Source organism: Podarcis raffonei, chromosome 2 (assembly GCF_027172205.1).
Source record: "Podarcis raffonei isolate rPodRaf1 chromosome 2, rPodRaf1.pri, whole genome shotgun sequence".
Lineage (NCBI taxonomy): Eukaryota > Metazoa > Chordata > Lepidosauria > Squamata > Lacertidae > Podarcis > Podarcis raffonei.
This window is the reverse complement of record NC_070603.1, coordinates 5,249,245-5,267,676: the sequence shown is the minus strand read 5'-3', so window position 1 is coordinate 5,267,676 and position 18,432 is coordinate 5,249,245. Positions and strand designations below refer to the sequence as shown.

General features: G+C 47.9%; 1 protein-coding gene across 3 annotated transcripts; it reads left to right on the top strand.

Annotated features, from left to right (window-relative positions):
* Nucleotides 1-4,715: 4,715 nt before the first annotated feature.
* MYL6 (myosin light chain 6) lies at nucleotides 4,716-18,080 on the top strand. Of its 3 annotated transcripts, XM_053371146.1 has the most exons (7): nucleotides 4,716-4,848; nucleotides 5,174-5,201; nucleotides 10,176-10,319; nucleotides 11,432-11,605; nucleotides 12,648-12,725; nucleotides 13,424-13,463; nucleotides 17,762-18,080. In XM_053371146.1, exons 1-6 carry the CDS (start codon nucleotides 4,846-4,848, stop codon nucleotides 13,450-13,452), a joined length of 456 nt encoding a protein of 151 aa, XP_053227121.1. In that variant the 5' UTR covers nucleotides 4,716-4,845; the 3' UTR covers nucleotides 13,453-13,463; nucleotides 17,762-18,080. The 3 variants fall into 3 exon arrangements, with proteins under 3 accessions (XP_053227121.1, XP_053227129.1, XP_053227114.1); XM_053371139.1 differs by lacking the exon at nucleotides 13,424-13,463 and having other exon boundaries at nucleotides 4,724-4,848; XM_053371154.1 differs by lacking the exons at nucleotides 12,648-12,725; nucleotides 13,424-13,463.
* Nucleotides 18,081-18,432: the final 352 nt, after the last annotated feature.

Below are 18,432 nucleotides of genomic sequence, written 5' to 3'. Positions count from 1 at the left end.
AAGTAAATCATTATTGTAAATAAACATCACTAAGAACTGGTTTGAGAATAAAGTATATTTATATCTCCACCCAGACTCTGTTTCATTGGTCTCATTTGACTCCTGCAGGGCCATTAGACTCAAACATTATCCATGAGTTGCCAGTTAATTTAGAATATTTTATTTTTTAAATTACTTATGTGTTGCATTTATATCCCACTTTTCCCTCAAAGAAGCTCAAAGTGGCCTACACGGCTCTCCCCATCCTCACAACAACCAGCCTCTGAGGTAAATTAGGCTGAGAGGCGGTGAGTAGCCCAAGGTCACCCAGAGAGCTTCATGGTAAACTGAGGACTTGAACCCTGTTCTCTCAGGTACTAGTCCGACACTCTAACTACTACACCATACTGCAAATGTATGCAGTGGGAACACACATTTATTGCTGAAAACTAAGGTCTAAACCACAGAGCCTAGGGCTTGCCGATCAGAAGGTCGGCGGTTCGAATCCCCGCGACGGGGTGAGCTCCCGTTGCTCGGTCCCTGCTCCTGCCAACCTAGCAGTTCAAAAGCACGTCAAGTACAAGTAGATAAATAGGTACCACTCTGGCAGGAAGGTAAACGGTGTTTCCATGCGCTGCTCTGGTTTGCCAGAAGCAGCTGTACGCCGGCTCCCTCGGCCAGTAAAGCGAGATGAGCACCGCAACCCCAGAGTCATCGGCAACTGGACTTAACGGTCAGGGGTCCCTTTACCTTTACCTTTACATCCCTGTTACATGGAACCTCCTGCCAGGCTATGAACTATGAACTATGCATGACCTGGGGTAGCCCTATGTTTGGTGCTTCAACAAAAATGAAAAATCTTCACCTTCCACTCTGTAAATGGATCAACAAGGTGCGTTTGAACTCAATGGGTCCTGACATGTGTGCAGGAGGACACTCAAGGGCTTCCCTTGAGGTTTACGGCCAGTAGCTGCCTGTTTAGGTCTCCCTGCTTCTCTCTTTCAGTGGTCTGAACCATCACCCCTTTCCTTGTATTTCTTCTCTATATTTCCTGTTTGCTTCTCTCTGTGCTGATTCGTTGGTGTATTTTGTCCATTTGCAACACTTGCAGCAAATACACACATAATATTTTTAAAGTGTGTGTAATGGCTGCATAGGAAGGGTAATGAATACAATTGGAGCTTGCTTATCTGCCCAACCCTCTCTCCCTTCCCAGAATAAATATTTAAAGTGGCACAAGAGAAACGTGTGCATTTGGATCTGTCCGGCTGTTGCCATTCAATATCCACACTAAGCCCAAGATTCAAAGGAGTTGTCAACACATTGGCTTATGATAATGTGTGCAGCACATCTGTAGCCACTCCCCCCGTGATGCACTGACATATATCCCCAGCCACCCCCCATTCAGGACTTGCACGGTAAGGCTGCAACCCCAATCATATTTACTTGCAAGTATTTAAGTACTGTTCAAAACAAGGGAACTTCTCATTAAGCAGTTTGCCTCTAAGTGTTGCAACTGGAAAGTCACAACCAGACTTGGAATTTTTATAGCAGGATGCAATATCTCCCGGTCCCCTCAATAAACAGCCACTCAATGTGTCGTCACCCTCTTTGGACCCCCATCCCCTAGTGATGACAGAAGAACCATCGAATCGCACTTTGCTCAGACTCACGACAAGCTGTCAAATTCAAGAAGGTTAAAAAGAAAAGGCCATTCCCACGTCAGGGAATACTCTGGGCTCATTAGCGCAGATGAGACACATTAGTACCCAGCCAGGCCTGCTGATATATGAGCTGTATGAATATGTTGCATTTAGCGCATGTGTGCCCTGGAGATTTGACTTTTGTTGCTGGAGAGGCTCTGATGTTCCAGTCAGAATCGCAGCTCGACAAGAAGGCCCTGTAGCATACCTTAGGTCAGCATTCCCCAACCAGGTGCCCTCCATAGCTGCGCTGGTTAGGGCTGATGAGAGAGTTAGAGGGCACCAAGCTGGTGAAGGCTGCATTATCATTAATATTATTAATGATATAAGCATTTGCACACTTCATGTTAATACATGTATGTTTTCTAAAACAGTTGTTGGTTAGAGGACTGCAAAGCGAATTCCACAGAACTGTGAATTTTGTTTTTTTTTAATAAAATATTTATTGAGGTTTTACAAAGACATACGTTTAAAAAATAAAAAAGGTCATATAAAAAAAATACAAAAAAGAGAACATAGAAAAATGCATAAAAAAGAAAAAAAGAGAAATAAAAATACAATATACAAATACAAAAGACAAATAACTAAAAAAGAATTAAAAACAAGTCAGTTCCTTGTGACTTTAAACTCATTAACTTATTTCCTTGGCCTCCTCACACCTCCCCTTTTTGTATTCCCATTTAAATAATGAAATCAGCAAATCCTTACCCTCTTTCATTTATCTTAACTCTGTATCTTAACATATTATAACTCTATATTTTCATCCATTATCAATTCATTTTTGCATATTCTTATTAACTTTGTTGCTAATGCCACTTATTTTCAATACAAACATCATTTTAACATTCATTAATTTTACAATATTTCTGAAGATAGTCTTTAAATTTAAAGAACTGTGAATTTTGAAGGCTGTGTTACAGCTCACGTACCATTATGGGAAGTGTGAATGAAATATACTTGGAGTCGAGAGTGGATTTCATGCTCTTTATTCAGCTCATAGTGGTGAGGAGGAATTAATGTTCCCCCAAAGTATCTGCTTTATATACCGGTACATTATTTACACAATGGGCTGCACATGATTGGCTAATTCCAGAATTCTCTTGTAGGCCAATCAGGTTGTGGATTCACTTCCATCTGGAGCTGGATTGGGTGGCTCCTGCAGACCAATCATACTGCTGCATTGTTCTAGGACCAATCAGACTGCTGCATTTTGGATCCTATTCAACTCAGTACATAACAGTCAATTAGGTTCACTTTAAAATCAGTATCAAACCGGATTCTTCCCCAGATAAACAGCATGGTTGCCATGCTTCTCATCTCAGGAAATAGCAACTCCAGGCATACCTAACCTTCTTTATGGGAAGGTTGAGTCCCACTTGCTTTCTTGACTCTCATCTCACTGTTTGTTTGCCCTCCACCAACCTCCAGCTCACTGCCCCCAAAATCTAACCATTTTCACTCTGCTTCACTTTCCCAGCGACAAAGTGGAGTAGGTGCAATTAATATCCTTTCTTGGACCGATGAGTTTTGTGAATGAGTATAAACATCCAAACCATAAAAGGTTTGGTTAAGTACTTAATTCATTTTGGAGGTCCATTCTTAACCTGAAACTGTTCTTAACCTGAAGCACCACTTTAGCTAACGGGGCCTCCCACTGCTGCTGTGCCGCCGGAGCACAATTTCTGTTCTTATCCTGAAGCAAAGTTTTTAACCCGAGGTACTATTTCTGGGTTAGCGGAGTCTGTAACCTGAAGCGTATGTAACCTGAAGTGTATGTAACCCGAGGTACCACTGTTTTAGCTTGGCTTCCATAATGTGGGGGAAACTGCTTTCTCCCTAGCACAGGAAAGGCCACCTCACTGGTTAATGCAAACAATTCAGGTTGATGAAATGGCCTGTTATTACAAAGCTCCTGGATTCATTCTGTCACATGAAACACATTCTGCAAGAACTAGGGAAGGGTTAGGGCTCCAGGGCCCCAGTATATTTTGGAGTCGGACAAATGCATCCCCCCTCTTGCATTGCACTTCAGTCTCCACCCACCCAAAGCAGGGACCTTCAGCCTACCTTATGATCAGGCCAGCCTTAGGCTGGGTTCCAGCTCCAGCCTACCCATGGATGCTCTGCTTAGCCTTGGGAGAAAACACTTTGCATCTCTCTGATCGACCCGTCAAGGGCAACAGTTCTGCTAAGTGTGGTGGGGCGCTGCTGCTGCTCACCTGTCCTTTGGGAGGTAACATTTCTGCTGCTTACTAGGAGGTAGAGGGTTGAGGCAGAAGGGAGTTTGGTGCAGCATAAACACACCATCAGGAATCCTGGATTGGCTCCAGTCGTGCATTTGCACTGTGCCAGCTCACCCCTCCTGGTAAGCAGCTGCAATGCAACTGAATGGAGATCAGGTGAGCAGGGCCAGCCCATCATACCATCCATACCTTGGATCCTTGGCAGGTGCCTGGCCACGCTGATGCGTATTAAATTGTGTATTAGTTAGAAAAATAAATAACACATTGCTGTCATGTAAGGAAATATGATGAAGCAAACACTGCAAAGCACCTTGCAGTTTGCACTTAAACAAGGTGGCCAGGTGGAAAAGAAGTCAGGGCTTCTGCACCTTTAAGAGTTGTCTGGAAGAATTTCAGCAGGTGTGGCTCGTTATGCAAGCGACACCTGCAAAAATCTCCTCTTCTACAACGCTTCAAGAGTCTGGCTCTCTTTTTGCATCTACCCAGCCTGGTTTAATCCCCAGTAACCTAGAACTACAGTTCAGACCTGCAGACATCATGTTTTCTTTTCTTTTTTGGGTAAAAAAAGAACTACATCTCCCAGCATGCAATGCACCAGCTCCTTCTAAGGCAACAGCCTCCGCCCGCGAGACAGGCATCTCAGCAGCCCATCTATAGGCAAAAAAGCTCGAGTGCTTTCCTTCCTAGCTTTGCACAGGAGAGGAGGGATCGCGGGAACTCCGCCCCCTCCTGTCTCTTGAAAAATGCAGCCTCTGCTTAGCATAACGTCGATCCATTTTTGCTGCTCGCCAGCCAATCGGGGGCGAGTGCCTGCGTGCTGACCTCAGAGCCCAACCCGCAGAAAGACTTTGCAGACGTTCAGGGCGGAAGGAGGGAAGCGTCAGAGCGCCAGGCGAGAGGAACTGCCAGCAGCCCGAATCATGGTGGGTGCTTTGTGGCAGATTTGAGCGCGGCGGGAGGGGCGGGGGGGGGTCCAGGCTGTGCGGTTAGGATCCAGCAAAAGCAAGACCTGGATCCGGGAACTGCTGTTTTTATTCTCAGCCAAGGACCCGCGGGGGGTCACCTTGGGGGGTGGCCGGGCTCGGCGGGGAGCCGGCAGCAGCAGCAAGTCCAAGTGCGCCCCAGAAGTTGCCAAGGGGGTCCTTGCGGGCAGAAATGCGCTCTCTCGCGCCTCCTGAACTTTCTTGCTGCTGTTCTCTCTCCCCAACCCCCAAATAGTAATCGGCTTTTCTCTGATTTCCTTCGCAGTGTGACTTCTCGGAAGACCAGACCGCCGGTAGGTGCCCGCATCTCTTTCCGGGCGCTCCCGCTTTGGGCTGCACTTGGGAACCCCGAGGGCGGCGGCGGCGGCGGCGGGCCAGGGCTTCATTTTTAAACGTCGAAACCCTAAGGTTTAAACCGTGGGCGCCCTAGATCTGCTTAGGAGCCTGATATGGGGCTTATGACTCTTTCCCCCACCCCTCTCTCTCCTTCTAGCTGCTCTCTGTCCCTCCTGCCCACCTCTCCATCACAACCCCGCAATGGTGAGTTCGTGTGTGGACAAAAGCGAGCCCCGTGTTAACTAACACGTACCCGGCCTCCTTGCTAATACGCCCTTCCGCGTCTCCCTCCCGCGGGGAGTTGTGTATTTGAGCTTTGTGAAGCTAGGCCTCTGTGTGTGTGTGTGTGTTTGTGTCTGAAGCCGGCTGCTCGAAGGGAGCCTTTCTCCAAAGTTGCCCCCCCCCGCCCAACCCTTTTGCATGAGAATTCATTGGACTTCAGGTCGGCGCCGCCGCCCGCTTGATGGCTCATGCACGATGCATTTCCTGGTTCTGGAAAGGACCCACCCAGATCCCCTCCCGGCCGCTGCGCGGGGCAAATGCCAGCTCCGCGTTTGCGCGCCGGCGGGATCTGGGAATCGCCGGAGCGCCCGAGAGACGGGGCGCGAGTCGTTCCCGAAGCCGGAGGAGCCGGTCGCGGCTTCTCCGGTTGTGCAGCAGCAGGATGCGCGATTGGGCAAGGCGGGGGGAAATGGCTGCTTGCTTTCCCTCCTCTTGCGCCGCGCGCTTGGGGCCCGGCAGGCGGCCAGACTTCAGCCGGGGCGGGATCTTTCCCGCGGGCCGCGCAAGAGGAAGCCTCTGGCCCCCCCGCTGCTGCCTCCCCGGTTTGCAGGAGCGGACGAGCAAAAGCGCCGGGATTGTGTTCTCTTGGTTTCCTTATATGGGCAAGAAACTCATTTCGGAGCAGCTGGGAGCTGCTGCTGCTGCATTGGTACATTCCAGCCCGGATCCCAGGCGCTCGGAGGGAAATGAGGAGAGATTCCTCTTGGCAAGGGAGCCTTGCAGCTCTAAAGGTCCGGGGGGGGTGTGCCGAACAGCAGCAGCTCTGTGGCTGTAGCTTAGTTCACATCCCCGTCGGAAGCAAGCGGGGAGGCTCCATTAGTGTTAATATAGTTGTGCATTTGGAGAGGAGCTGCCTGGCAGCTCTGAGCCCCAAAGCTTTCTTCCCGCAAGGGTTGCAGCTGATTCTTGCATGGTTTGTGTGTGCATGGTTTGAGACTAAGGCCGGCAAGGGGATCTGTGGTTTCCCTAATTTTAGACTTACTCTGAGGTTTTTTGTTCCAAGCTGAATCCACCTACATGCTGGTTATAGTTTTGAGGGGAGTTTACTTGCAACTAATGTTCCAGGTGCTTAGTGTTACAAATTGAGCTTCCTTTTTTATTTGTAGAAACCTTTTATTTACTGCCTTGTGTTTGCCCAAGGTGCTTTGCAACCATGAAATACCATTTTGGTACAATAAACTGAGAACACTAAAACTAAAACTCAAAACTAATAACATAAGTTAAAATAATTTAAAATCCGTATCTTCTGTTATTATAGGCTGTGTCACCGTTTATTATTTCTAAGCATTTATAATCTGCTTCCCTTGAATGTTTAATTCGTTAATAAAGAGGTAAGCGTATAAAAAAAATTACAGAAACCATAAGACCAAGTCCAATAAAAAACCCAAGTTAACAGCTTTACCATAAAACAAAGCAAGCTAAGCTGCAGTGACAACAATTCGATTTTCCAATTGTTGGGATAGGAACTAAGTCACAAGTCAGTTCAGATGGTTTGATGTAATGGGACTCAAATTGCTTTTGCTTAGAATCATAGTCATAGAATTGTGGAGTTGGAAGAGACCTCAAGGGTCATCTAGTCCAACCCCCTGCAATTCGGGAATCTTTTTGCCCAACATGGAGTTCAAACCCACAACCCTGAGATGAAGAATCTCATGCTCTAGTGACTGAAGGCTTGTTTGCATTCTGGCTGCTGTATTTTGCACTTAGTGCAGTTTCTGTACAGTCTTCAAGGGCAGCCTTATGTGCTACAGGTTGCAGGAGTCTCATCTGGACATGTGTAATCTTGCAGCTTTGGAAAAAGTGTCCCGGAATTGAGAGAGGCTGTAGCTCAGTGTTTGCACGTAAAAGGCCCTAAGATCAATCCTCAACATCTCCAGTTAATGCATGTGTATCTCTCTTCACACCATCTCTGCACATATTAGAAAAAAGGAGGGTGGGGGAGCATAAAATGTCACCCCCACAAAGAACGTCATTTGTGCCCTTTCCTCCTGGTTTAAAAGTGAACAGTCATTAAATGGCTCCAGAAAAGGGAGTGATAGAGGAAACTCTGGGGATATAGGAAGCTGCCTTACGCTGGGTGAGAATGTTGGTCTTTCTAGCTCAGGATTGCCCACACTGACTGGCAATGACTCTACAGGGATTCGGGAAGGGAACAGGGAGATGCCAGGGACTTTCTGTAGGCAGAAGCTGATGCTCCATCCCTGAGCTGCTGCAGCGTTCCCCACCCCCTTCTTCTGGGCCGGGATTATCCTTTCTGGTCCCTTCTGCCCAGCAGGACAAGGCTTGTGGTTCTCTCTGGGTCACACACTTCCCCTTTGCTAATCCTTGTCTGGTTCAAATGAGATCCTGCTGCTTGCCTAGGTGGCACTGCCACAGTTGTCCTGGGCGCGGCCCCAGCTGAGTCCTTTGCCAGCCTTCCAAAGGCGGGGGTGACCCTGGCGCTTCCTGCTGGGTGGGAGGCTTTGAGGTAATAAACACGCAAGCATCTTCAGCTGAACGTCCAGAGCAATTAGCTGCTTTGGAATTTGTGGCTGGGCAAAAGCATGATTGGAAGCGGATGGGGATAATCTCTCTAAAACAGGTCTTCAATCTGGGAAGGGCAGAAAAGGCACTGCAGTATGCGAAAATCTTAATAGCTGATCCTGAGTGACTCTTGTCTCCTCCCCACCCCCTGATTTGCTACCACTTAAGCCCCACTGGTGTACCCTTGCATACAACTATATACAGTGGACGCTTGGGTTGCGAATGTGATCCGTGCGGGAAGCACATTCGCAACCCGCAGCATTCGCAACCTGCATCTGCGCATGTGCGGGTTGTGATTCGGCGCTTCTGCACATGCGCAAAGCGCGATTTAGCGCCTGTGCACAAGCGCCGAAACCTGGAAGTAACCCGTTCCAGTACTTCTGGGTTTGGTGCAGTGTGCAACCTGAAATCAAGCAACGCGAAGCGTCTGTAACCCGAGGTATGGCTGTATTAAGTATGGACATTAAAATCCTCTGCTGTTAGGGGTCTTGTGGGAACTCACATAAGCAAGCCCCCCTATCTGAATTCCAGAAGCTGTAGCTGCCTCTGGATCCTTTTGTTGCTGCTTCTCCCTTCCCTAGGAGCAAAGTGCTCTTAGTTCTGTGGTAAAAGGCACTCTGCCAGAGATGGGGTGCACCCTCTGTCGGCCTCAAGATATGCTCTGGGGGAACAGGGTGCAGTGAGGTGCTCAAGTGTTTGGGGAGAGTGGTTGCCCGCCCACAATTGGCAGTGGACCCAGAATTAACTCCTGCCCCACTCTGGAGAGCTGAGCTGGCCTGAGAGAAGCAGCAGCAGCAGTAGCTATATGGTGGTCTGCAGTCTGAACCAACAAGTCAGTGGAGATTGGTGTAATATGAGTCAAATAGTTTTGGTGGTTTGTTTGCATTCTGGTGGCTGCATTTTTGCACCTGTTGTAGTTTCTGTAGTCTTCAAGGACTGCCTCATGTTGTAACACTGCAGTAGTCTAATTTGGAATTATTTCAAGGTAGGTGTAAGCTTGCAGCTTTTGAAAAAGCATTCCACAATTAGGAGAGGCCATAGCTGAGTGCTGAAAGGTCATGAAACCAGTCCTTGACACCTCCAGTTTATTAGATGCATGTGTATTGCATTCTCCCTCCCATGTCATCCCCTCAGCTTAAAAGTGAAAAATCATTCAGGTGGCTCATAAGCTGTCCATATGGCAAGTAGACTTCATACAGCTCCAGAAATGTTCTTAAACTTACCCAGCTTTCTTCACCTCTGCACATGGAATTATTAATATTCTGTATGAGATCTTGATAACAGAAGCTGCTAATGGGCACAAATGTAATGAAATAGGAATACAAACAAATTAATGGTTGAGTGCTGTTAACCTTCCTGGCCATTGCATTGGTGACATCCAGGGTGACTTGGGGGGACGGGACCCTCAGAATAGCGTGTGGAGAAAGAAGAGGAGAGATTGTTCTGCCAGGCAGTTGCACCCCTTGTTGCTGCCAAGACATTCCCCCCCTTCAAATATCCATCCATCTATCTGTCTGTCTTTCTGGGGTATATAGCCACATTCTCTGATCATTCTTGTCTGTCCTCGTCTTTCTATACAGATCTTGTTACTTTTTAAGGCTCCAGTTTCTTTGTGCCTGAAGAAACTAGATCCTGCTTGGTGACGAAACCGGCTGTGCCTTAAATGGAAGATTATCTAGCTGCCTGGTTAATAGGAAGGTTGAATTCTAGGCTCCTGGAAGCAGTGGTGTAGGAAGGGGTGTGTGGGCCGCCCCGGGTGTCATCCTGAGGGGGAGTGACGTTTGGCGCGTGTGCCGTGGCCCCCGCTCCCAGCTGGAGGAGGCAGGCAGGCAGGCAGGGGAGAGTCCCGCTGTGTCCGGTGGCATTCATGCCTAGGGAAGGGGCAACTTATTGTAGCCTGAAAATATGTGGGTGAATTGTGTGGGTGCAAGTAGGCTGTCTTTAAAAAAAGGAGACACAAGATACGGCCTCTGCTTCAGGAAATACACATCTTAAGGTTTGTTTTGAGTTTTATGCTGGGGGGGGGGGTGGAGGATGTGAAAGTAATATGTGGTTTGGTGGCTTGTCCACTCCCTCCCCACAATTGTTTTGCGTCTTACCTCTTCACCTTCTGTGACTCCCTGCAGAGTTCAAGGAGGCTTTCCAGCTCTTTGACAGAACTGGAGATGGGAAGATCCTGTACAGCCAGTGTGGCGATGTCATGAGAGCCCTGGGCCAGAATCCTACCAATGCTGAAGTCATGAAAGTTCTGGGGAACCCCAAGAGCGATGGTGAGTGGGCTCTTTTATGGGAGCAGTTTTGGGGGGCAAAGGGTCTCCGTGCTCTCCGGAGTGAAAGGTCCCTTATCAGTGTGTGGTTTAAACGGAGACCACTTGGGTTTTATAGTAGAACCTGCAAATCTGGCTGCTAGTTTTTAAAAAAGAGTTTTCCTATGCATTAGGCTAGCAATTGTGTGGACAAAAACCTGCCTGGTCATTTGCCCACAACTCAGAGACAGCTGAGCAAGACTCCCAGTGCAAGAGTGTGGGCCGCTGATGCCTCAGCTCTTCGTTTACTTTTGCCAACAAAATGAGCAAATTTTGTGAACTTACACGGGTCACAAAATGCAGCTGTTCTTTATCACAGATCCTGCACCTGGATGAAGTAAGAATATAAGAAGATTCCTGTGGGATTAGGCCAGTCGCCCATCTATTTCAGCATCCAGTACTCCCAGGGGCACCCAAGGAGGCCCTGACCGCAATGGCGCTGTTCCCACTTGTGGCTTCCAGCAACTGGAATACAGAAGCAAAGTGCCTCCCCACAGGGGAGACCCAGGGCCGTTGAGGGGCTAGGAGCCCTTGACAGCCTTATCCTCCATGGATTTGTCTAATCCTCTGTTCAAGCCATTCAAGTTGGTGGCTGTCACTGCAAACTTGTGGGAACCAGTTTTAGTTTAATGATGTGCTGGGCTGGTTCTCAACCTGTGGGTTCCCAGATGTTGTTGGGCTACAACTCCCATCATCCCTGAGCTCTGGCCTTGCTAGCTAGGGGTGATGGGAGTTGTAGTTCAACAACGTTTGGGGACCCACAGGTTGAGAAAGGCTGTGCTGGGTGAAGCAGTGCTTCTTTTTGGCTGCGCTGAATCTTCTGGAATTCAGCTTCATTCGGATGGCCCTGAGTTCTAGTATCATCAGAGAGGGAGGGGAAATGTCCACCTCCCCATCTGCTTTCTCTCACGCCATGCATTCATAATCTTAGTGCACCTAAGTTCTGAAGGCCAGAGGCCAGCCTAGAAAAGGAGCAAGCGAGAGAGGGAAACGTCTAGACTCCCCCCCCAATCCTCTGGGGCCACAATCCGTCTATGATGCCTTGTCTCCCCACCCGCTTTGTGCTCTTTTCACAGAAATGAATGCAAAGACACTGAGCTTTGAGCAGTTCCTGCCCATGATGCAGACCATTGCCAAGAACAAGGATCAAGGCTGCTTTGAGGATTATGTGGAGGGGCTGAGGGTCTTCGACAAGGAGGGCAACGGGACGGTCATGGGAGCAGAGATACGCCATGTGCTTGTCACCCTAGGTATGGCTGGAGAAGACGTGGTCACGTTCAGGGGGCTGCCTGGCTGTTTCTAAGCTTGGCAGCTGAGAGAATTCATTCCTGACTTGCTTGGTTCTCCAGACGCTTTTCAAAAGTGTACTGTGGTCCCAAATTGGGTACAATGCTGAAAGAACCTGAAAAAACACCTGCCTCTCTAATTTATAGACGTTGATCTTGCAGAATAAAGTAGCTGGAATTCTTATACTGCAGTCCTCTGCATAACTGCTTGGAACTCGAATTGTGTATCTGGATTGCAGTCTCCTACTGTGTGTGTGTGTATGTATGTGTACACATGCGCAGTGTGGAAGAATTCAATGCTACAGAATTCCTGCAGCAAAGCGTCTATGGCCTTGGCCAAACCCATGGATGGGAGACTGCTGCAATCCTCATGTGTGATCAGGATACAAGATAGTGGTTTTTCAAATTAGTGTTCCATTTTAATCGCTTGCCCCATTTGTTTCAGAATGGAAGTTCTGGGGTTATTAGCAGCAGATTGCTATTACCACAATTACCTTTGTGTGTTGTCTGGGCATTGGGGTGCACCAATCCTTGAGTATTTTTGCTGGGCCCATGCATGCCCTGTTAGAGGAGAGAGAAGCCCTGATCAAAAGTGAGCTTGTCACTTGACTCCTTTAGTGGGATGAGTGCAGAAAGAGGGCTGCCTCTCCCATAGAATAGTTTTCTCCTTCCACCTCAGAGGTGTCTTTCCCCCAGGACCTCTTATGCATGTACTTGAACATCCCCCATTAATTGCAATACAGTATTAGAAGACGGCTGTGCGTGTTCCAGTGAACATTTACGTGACTTCCCAAACTTGCATTCCATTCGTAGCCTGTACAAAAGTTCTGCTGGTCACGCCAGCCAGTAATTCATCCCCACTTGCCCAGATTTCCTTTTTGTGACTCTTTAAACCAGGGTGTGTTCTGCTCGTTGCTTGTGATCCGTTTTGTTAAGGGCTTTGCTGGGTCTTCCCTGGGTTTGCAACCTAGCCAAACCTCCTCAGATCAACCTACTTTTCCTGCAGGGGAGAAGATGACCGAGGAAGAAGTTGAGATGCTTGTGGCCGGCCATGAAGACAGCAATGGCTGCATTAACTATGAAGGTGAGGGACAGAGATGGTGGTGACTTCTCGGTTGCTGTGCTCTGGTCTTGCGAGGAGGGGGCCCTGCCATCTTCCTCCGTGCTAGATAGATGAGGAAGAGCTTAGCGTTGGCGTAACTCTATGGCGCCTGGTCTGGCGCTTCTTTCGCTTAGACCTTTTCTCATGTCTAAATGAAGAGAACATCACCTACAGAGCTCTGGTCTAATCTAACACTATGCAGGTATGCAGTTGGGGAGACTTGGGTGTGTGTGACATCTGTGCAGGCCCTCCTGTCCTTTGGTTCGTCTAGTGAGCCATCCTCGTTCCTCATTTCTGTATATGTGTGCACACCTGTGATGCAGTTCAGGAGGGTTCACGTCTGCCATGCTTGCATTTCATTGCTTTGTGTTGTCATGGGGAGCCTGTAGGTAACCTGTTCAATCGGAAAGAGTGATGTGTGCCATTTAGCTTTTTTGGGGGGGGTGGGCGGTGGTGGGTTTCCTTGTCTGCGACAGAGTCTTTTGCAGCAAAGGCTCTCTTGACTGCATGTACACTTCAGGCAGGTTGTGCAGATAGCAACTCACAAAGACCGCAAGATCTCCTAAGGTGGTACTGTGTATGTGAGCCTCGAATGGGCTGGGGTGTGTCTTTTATGTCCATGTGTCCAGTTTTGTTTGTTCATTTGTTTGATCAATTTTGATGTTTCTTCCTTTCTACAGCATTTGTGAGACACATCTTATCAGGGTGAATTCGAACGGGGTACGCCTCCTCCAAACCTACCTTATTATATACCTTATATATTTTTAACAGCCTCCTTTTTTTTGTTGACCTAAAAAAAAGGAAGATTTTTGTTGGCGCTCTTTATTGTTACTTTTCCCATCCTTCTTGTTCAGCATCTTCCTCCGTTTCTCCCCATCTTCCAGCATGTCTCTGCATGTAGCTGACTCTCTGTAATCTGGGCAAGGGTGTCTGGGGAAATGAGGCAGCTCTGGTTGGCTAAAGCAAGACTGTGCCTGTGTAACCTCACAGTTGTGGGGTAGGGATGCCGGTGGCAGCAGGAGGAGCAGCTTAATTGTTGCAGTGATGAGAGTCACAAACTTGGATCTGTGTGTCCCGTCCCCCCCCAGTTGTTGAGTACTAGGACCAGTGTTAGAAACTCGGTTATATAAGCTAGTTGCCAAAAGGCACCTTAAACCTAGGTTTCGGTTGCCACAGTGGAATGTCTAGGCACCATTTTTTTGCAGTTAAGATTTATTATTATTATTAATAATTAATAATATATTATTTACATTGCTATAATGCTTTATTTCTTAAAGGAAAAAGCAGTTTACATTAAAACATCAGATAAAACAATCCAGAATAAAATTCAAGCTTCAAGGAAAATATTTCGGATCCTTCTCTGATATTTTGTTTTTCCAATATTTATTTACCTGCTTAATTTATATAGCTGCCCCATAGAGAAGTAGTCTAGGAAGCTAGTGTGGTGTAGTGGTTAGTGTCGGACTAGGACCTTGGGAGATCAGGGTTCAAGTCCCTCCTCTGTCATGAAGCTCACTGGGTGACCTTGCGCAACCTCTTGACCTACCTCACATGGTCGTTGTAGGGATTAACTGAGGAGGGGGGTGAACCATGTACTCCTTCGAGAAAAAGGTGGGATAGCAATGCAATAAATGAGCTCTTCTGCTTAAGAAAGCTGGAGGGGCCAGCCAGATGGGGATGTCCGTTGCCAACCTAGCACCCAGAGATCTCCCCGTGGTCAAAATTAGACTGACGCCAGTCACAAAACACGCCAGGCGCCTGGGGAATTTTGAACACTGACTGGGGCATGCCTTTCTGTTGGGTGTGGAGATCTGGATCTGGTTGGTTGGCCACATTCTTACCGTCCCTGTTTGCTGTGGGCCCTCCCACCTGTCAGTTTGCCTGATACTATATTTATTATTTGTTAAATTTGTATACTGCTCTTCATCCCTAGATCTCAGGGTGGTTCACAAGTGATACCACAGTGAGGGGAAGGGATGCGGGTGGCGTTGTGGTCTGAACCACTGAGCCTCTTGGGCTTGCTGATCAGAAGGTCGGCGGTTTGAATCCGTGTGATGGGGTGAACTCCCTTTGCTCTTTCCCAGCTCCTGCCAACGTAGCAGTCCAAAAGCATGCTGGTACAAGTAGATAAATAGGTACCACTGTGGCGGGAAGGTAAACTGCATTTCCGTGCGCTCTGGCTTCTGTCATTGTGTTCTGTTATGCCAGAAACAGTTTAGTCCTGCTGGCTACATGACCCGGAAAGCTGGCTCCCTCGGCCTGAAGGACCGCCTTTGACTGGGCTTAACTGTCCAGGGGTCATTTACCTTTTACCTTCCCTACCACAGTGAGAGCAGGTGTCCTGTTTTGGTCCACAGGCTTTGAATTCATCTGCACAGTCAAAGGCATCACGTCAGCGTTCGCAAAGGGCTTTGCACAGGTGCCCAACCTCCTTTTGGCCCAGCTGCATCTGTACCTGCCCATAGGTAGGGCTTGTGGACTGAACATGTAGATGCTGCTTTACATACTGTTGTAGATGAGACTGGGGACATTTTCAGTTTGTGGACTTGCAATCTGTGTTTCTGCTCAAAAAGTGAAGCTGGACGGAGGCCTTGGAGACCAGGTTCTGGTCCAGGTGTGGGGAACCTGTTGGCCCACCGGTTGCTGAATTTGGCCATGCTGGCTGAGGCTGATGAGAGTTGCAGCTCGGCAACATGCGGAAGGAAGGCCAGAGGTTCCCTGGTCCGGTCTGTTTCCCTGCTTGACTCAGGAGACAGAGTTAGCACTTCCCCAAGAGATGTCTGTCCAGCCTTTGCATGAATACCTCCAGCAAGCAGGAGGGGGGGGTGTCCCAGCCACTCTACCCCTCCCTTTGCCCCTTTTTGTGACAGCTCTTTGGGGTTCCCTTGCACTTGTGCACTCCCGCTTGTTTTCTCTTCAGTAGACACCCCAAATTCCACCAGACTTCCCTGCCCATTTACCTGTCTTCCTCTTTGGACCCTGGCTCCCATCCCTGCATGAGGCTAGCAAGCAGCCCGATTCTGGGGGTGCTCTTTTTCCTCGCTCCAGGTCTGGTTGTTTAGGCTCATGGGGAGAGAACATGCGCAAGTGGCAACAGCAGACGTCGCAAATGACGTGGCCCAGGGGTGGCTCAGTCAGCTGTCACTTTTGGTGCGTGGGGCATGGTGGGGTGTTTTTTGGGGGGAAGCTTTTGTATTGAAGCAGAGTAAAATGTGAGCCTGCCTAGAAGCCTTCTAGTCAAACGTGTCTTGGTTTGCTGGTAGTTGGGTCTGGAACGGTGCTTTGGCTGAAGCCCCAGTGTGGGCACCTACCTTGTGGTTTCCACTGATTGTGTTCACAGTACTGCTACAAACCTTACCCTCCCTCACATGGTGTTGGTTTTTATAATAGAAGGTGGTATTTTGAGTCACTCTTTGGAGATAGCATTCTCTGAATGAAGCCTTATGTCTAAACCTATAGACCCCATTGTTCTCAAGGGCACACAGCATGGAAAAAAAAACCAAGATCATGATGATAAAACTATAAATCCTTATATTTCAAGTCATCGGGGGGCAAGTATGTTTGTCTGATATTGGTCTAGTGGTGCAGCTCTTTCCCTCAGTGCATGCATTTAAAGGATTTGTCTTAAATTCTGCAAGAATTGAGGTTGCAGGGAGTGCAAAAAAAGAGGAGACTGAAGCAGGGAGATATTGTACAGCTGAGCAACAGGGGAGGACCAGTAAAAAAACCAACAGTGTGCCACCTTCCCTCACCTTATTGAACAGTGAAGTCTAGTCTTGCTTTATTTTTACTTTTTTTAAGCACAAATTGCAGTGGTTTTCCGAGTCTGTACAGAATACATGCAACCTTAAATAGGAAAAAATTCACCTTTCTTCAATGTTAAACACAAAAGCAGTTTGGGTTCTGTGGCATGCCACAAAAAGTTGCAGTAAACTGTTTATTGGGGGGGTGGGGATCCAGTACTTCATTTTTGGGGGGCAAAATCTTCCACATAGCTGCTCTCATTGGGTACAGGGTGCATGGCAACCCCTCCAGCTCTTCAGCCCCCATCCTGCCCTCTTGGAAGTGTTTCCACTGGAACTGAAGGTTAATTGGACAGTCTTTCTTTAAGGGCCTGTGCTGTGGCTGCCTGCCTGCCTGCCTGCCCCTCTTCTCTGCCTAGGTAGGCTCAGTCGGAAAGCTGAGTCCTTTCTCTGCTGTAGCTGAGTGTCTCTCCAACTTTTTCCACTCTGCAGAAAGCAGAGCATCCTCATAGGTTCAACTCCAGAATTCTGATGCCTGGCAACTAGTTTTAGAAATGGCCGTACTTCCTTCTGCCCGTGTTGCCTTCTTGTTTCCTTGTCTCTAGTTGTTTTTCCTGATTAAATTATTTGTTAGAAGTGTTCGTTAACAGATGTGAGTGGGACTGGGGTGGGTCATAGATAGAGCCCCCGGGACATTGGTGCCGGAGAGGGGGGTGGGACTTCTTGTGTGATCCTCTACTGCCGGCAGGGACTGGCTTTAACCAAAACTCCGTTGGGAAGGGAGTAGAGAGGAAACTAGGCAGTGCTTGTTTGTTTCCTTCGCTAGCCTTTTTCATTTTGTGACCAAAAGCCATCTATGCATCCAAAGAAAATGGACACCAGTTTTAGCATTTCTTGCAGCTGATATAATTAGCTTTGTGCTATTCCTCCGTAATTCCAACGTACAGTACAGCACGTAGCTCTACAGCAGCTGTCACCAACACGATGCCTTCCAGATGTTTTGGAGTACAACTCTGATCAGCCTCACTGTGATCCTGGGGGCTGATGGAAGTTGTAGTCCTAAAGCAGGAGGAAGACACCAAGTTGCCAAAGGCTGCTGTGTAGAGGAAAGACAGGAAAGCTCCTCATCTAGTGGAAAGATGGTTCATTGTCATTGCTAACCATGGATCCCCACGTTCTGGCAAGTCCCATTTCCCCCCAGTAGGTTTAGCCTGGTCCTACGTGTTCTGTTTGTGCCTGTGCCTTTCTGACATCGGCTTTATTTTCTCTTCCCAGAGTTGGTGCGGATGGTTCTGAGTGGCTGAAGATCACCTCTAGCTCCTCCCGAGAACCTCTTCCAGTTTATCCTTAAAATGTTTGTGCCTTTTTATCTGTGTCTGAAACTACTTTTGGTTCCCTCTTTCTCCAGCCTCTTGGTTTAGTCCTTGAGGTGAGGGCTAAGGAAAGGAAGAAAACATCATTTGTCTGAAGGGGGTGTTCCTGAAGGGCAGGGAAGCAAACTGCTGGCTTGTCTTGCATCACTTTATTTCCAGAAGTGTTCAGCTTATTTCCTCTTGGTTGCTTTAATAAACTGTTCCCAAAAATGTCTTACGAACACTGTGCCGTGTTACTTCTTGAAAACCAAGGTAGCTGCTGGAGTTCAGAGTTCTTCAAACAGGGTTTTTCTTGTGATTCTGGTACCTATACTCATCTGAGCCAGTTTGAATTGTGTTGGCAGGAACAGTACAGAAAAATGCTGTTAGTAGCACAGAACTAAGTTTTAGCTATAGCTCTATTTGATGGACTAAATCCTGAGAGACCAGGGTTCAAATCCTGACACTTGGCCTCACCTTCCTTACAGTTGTGTGGAGAAAATGGGGAGAAAACAATGTCACCTTAAAGGAAAGGTGGGATGTAAATGTAATAAATCTAGAAGACTGAGTGGCATCCAATGAAGTTGTACTCAG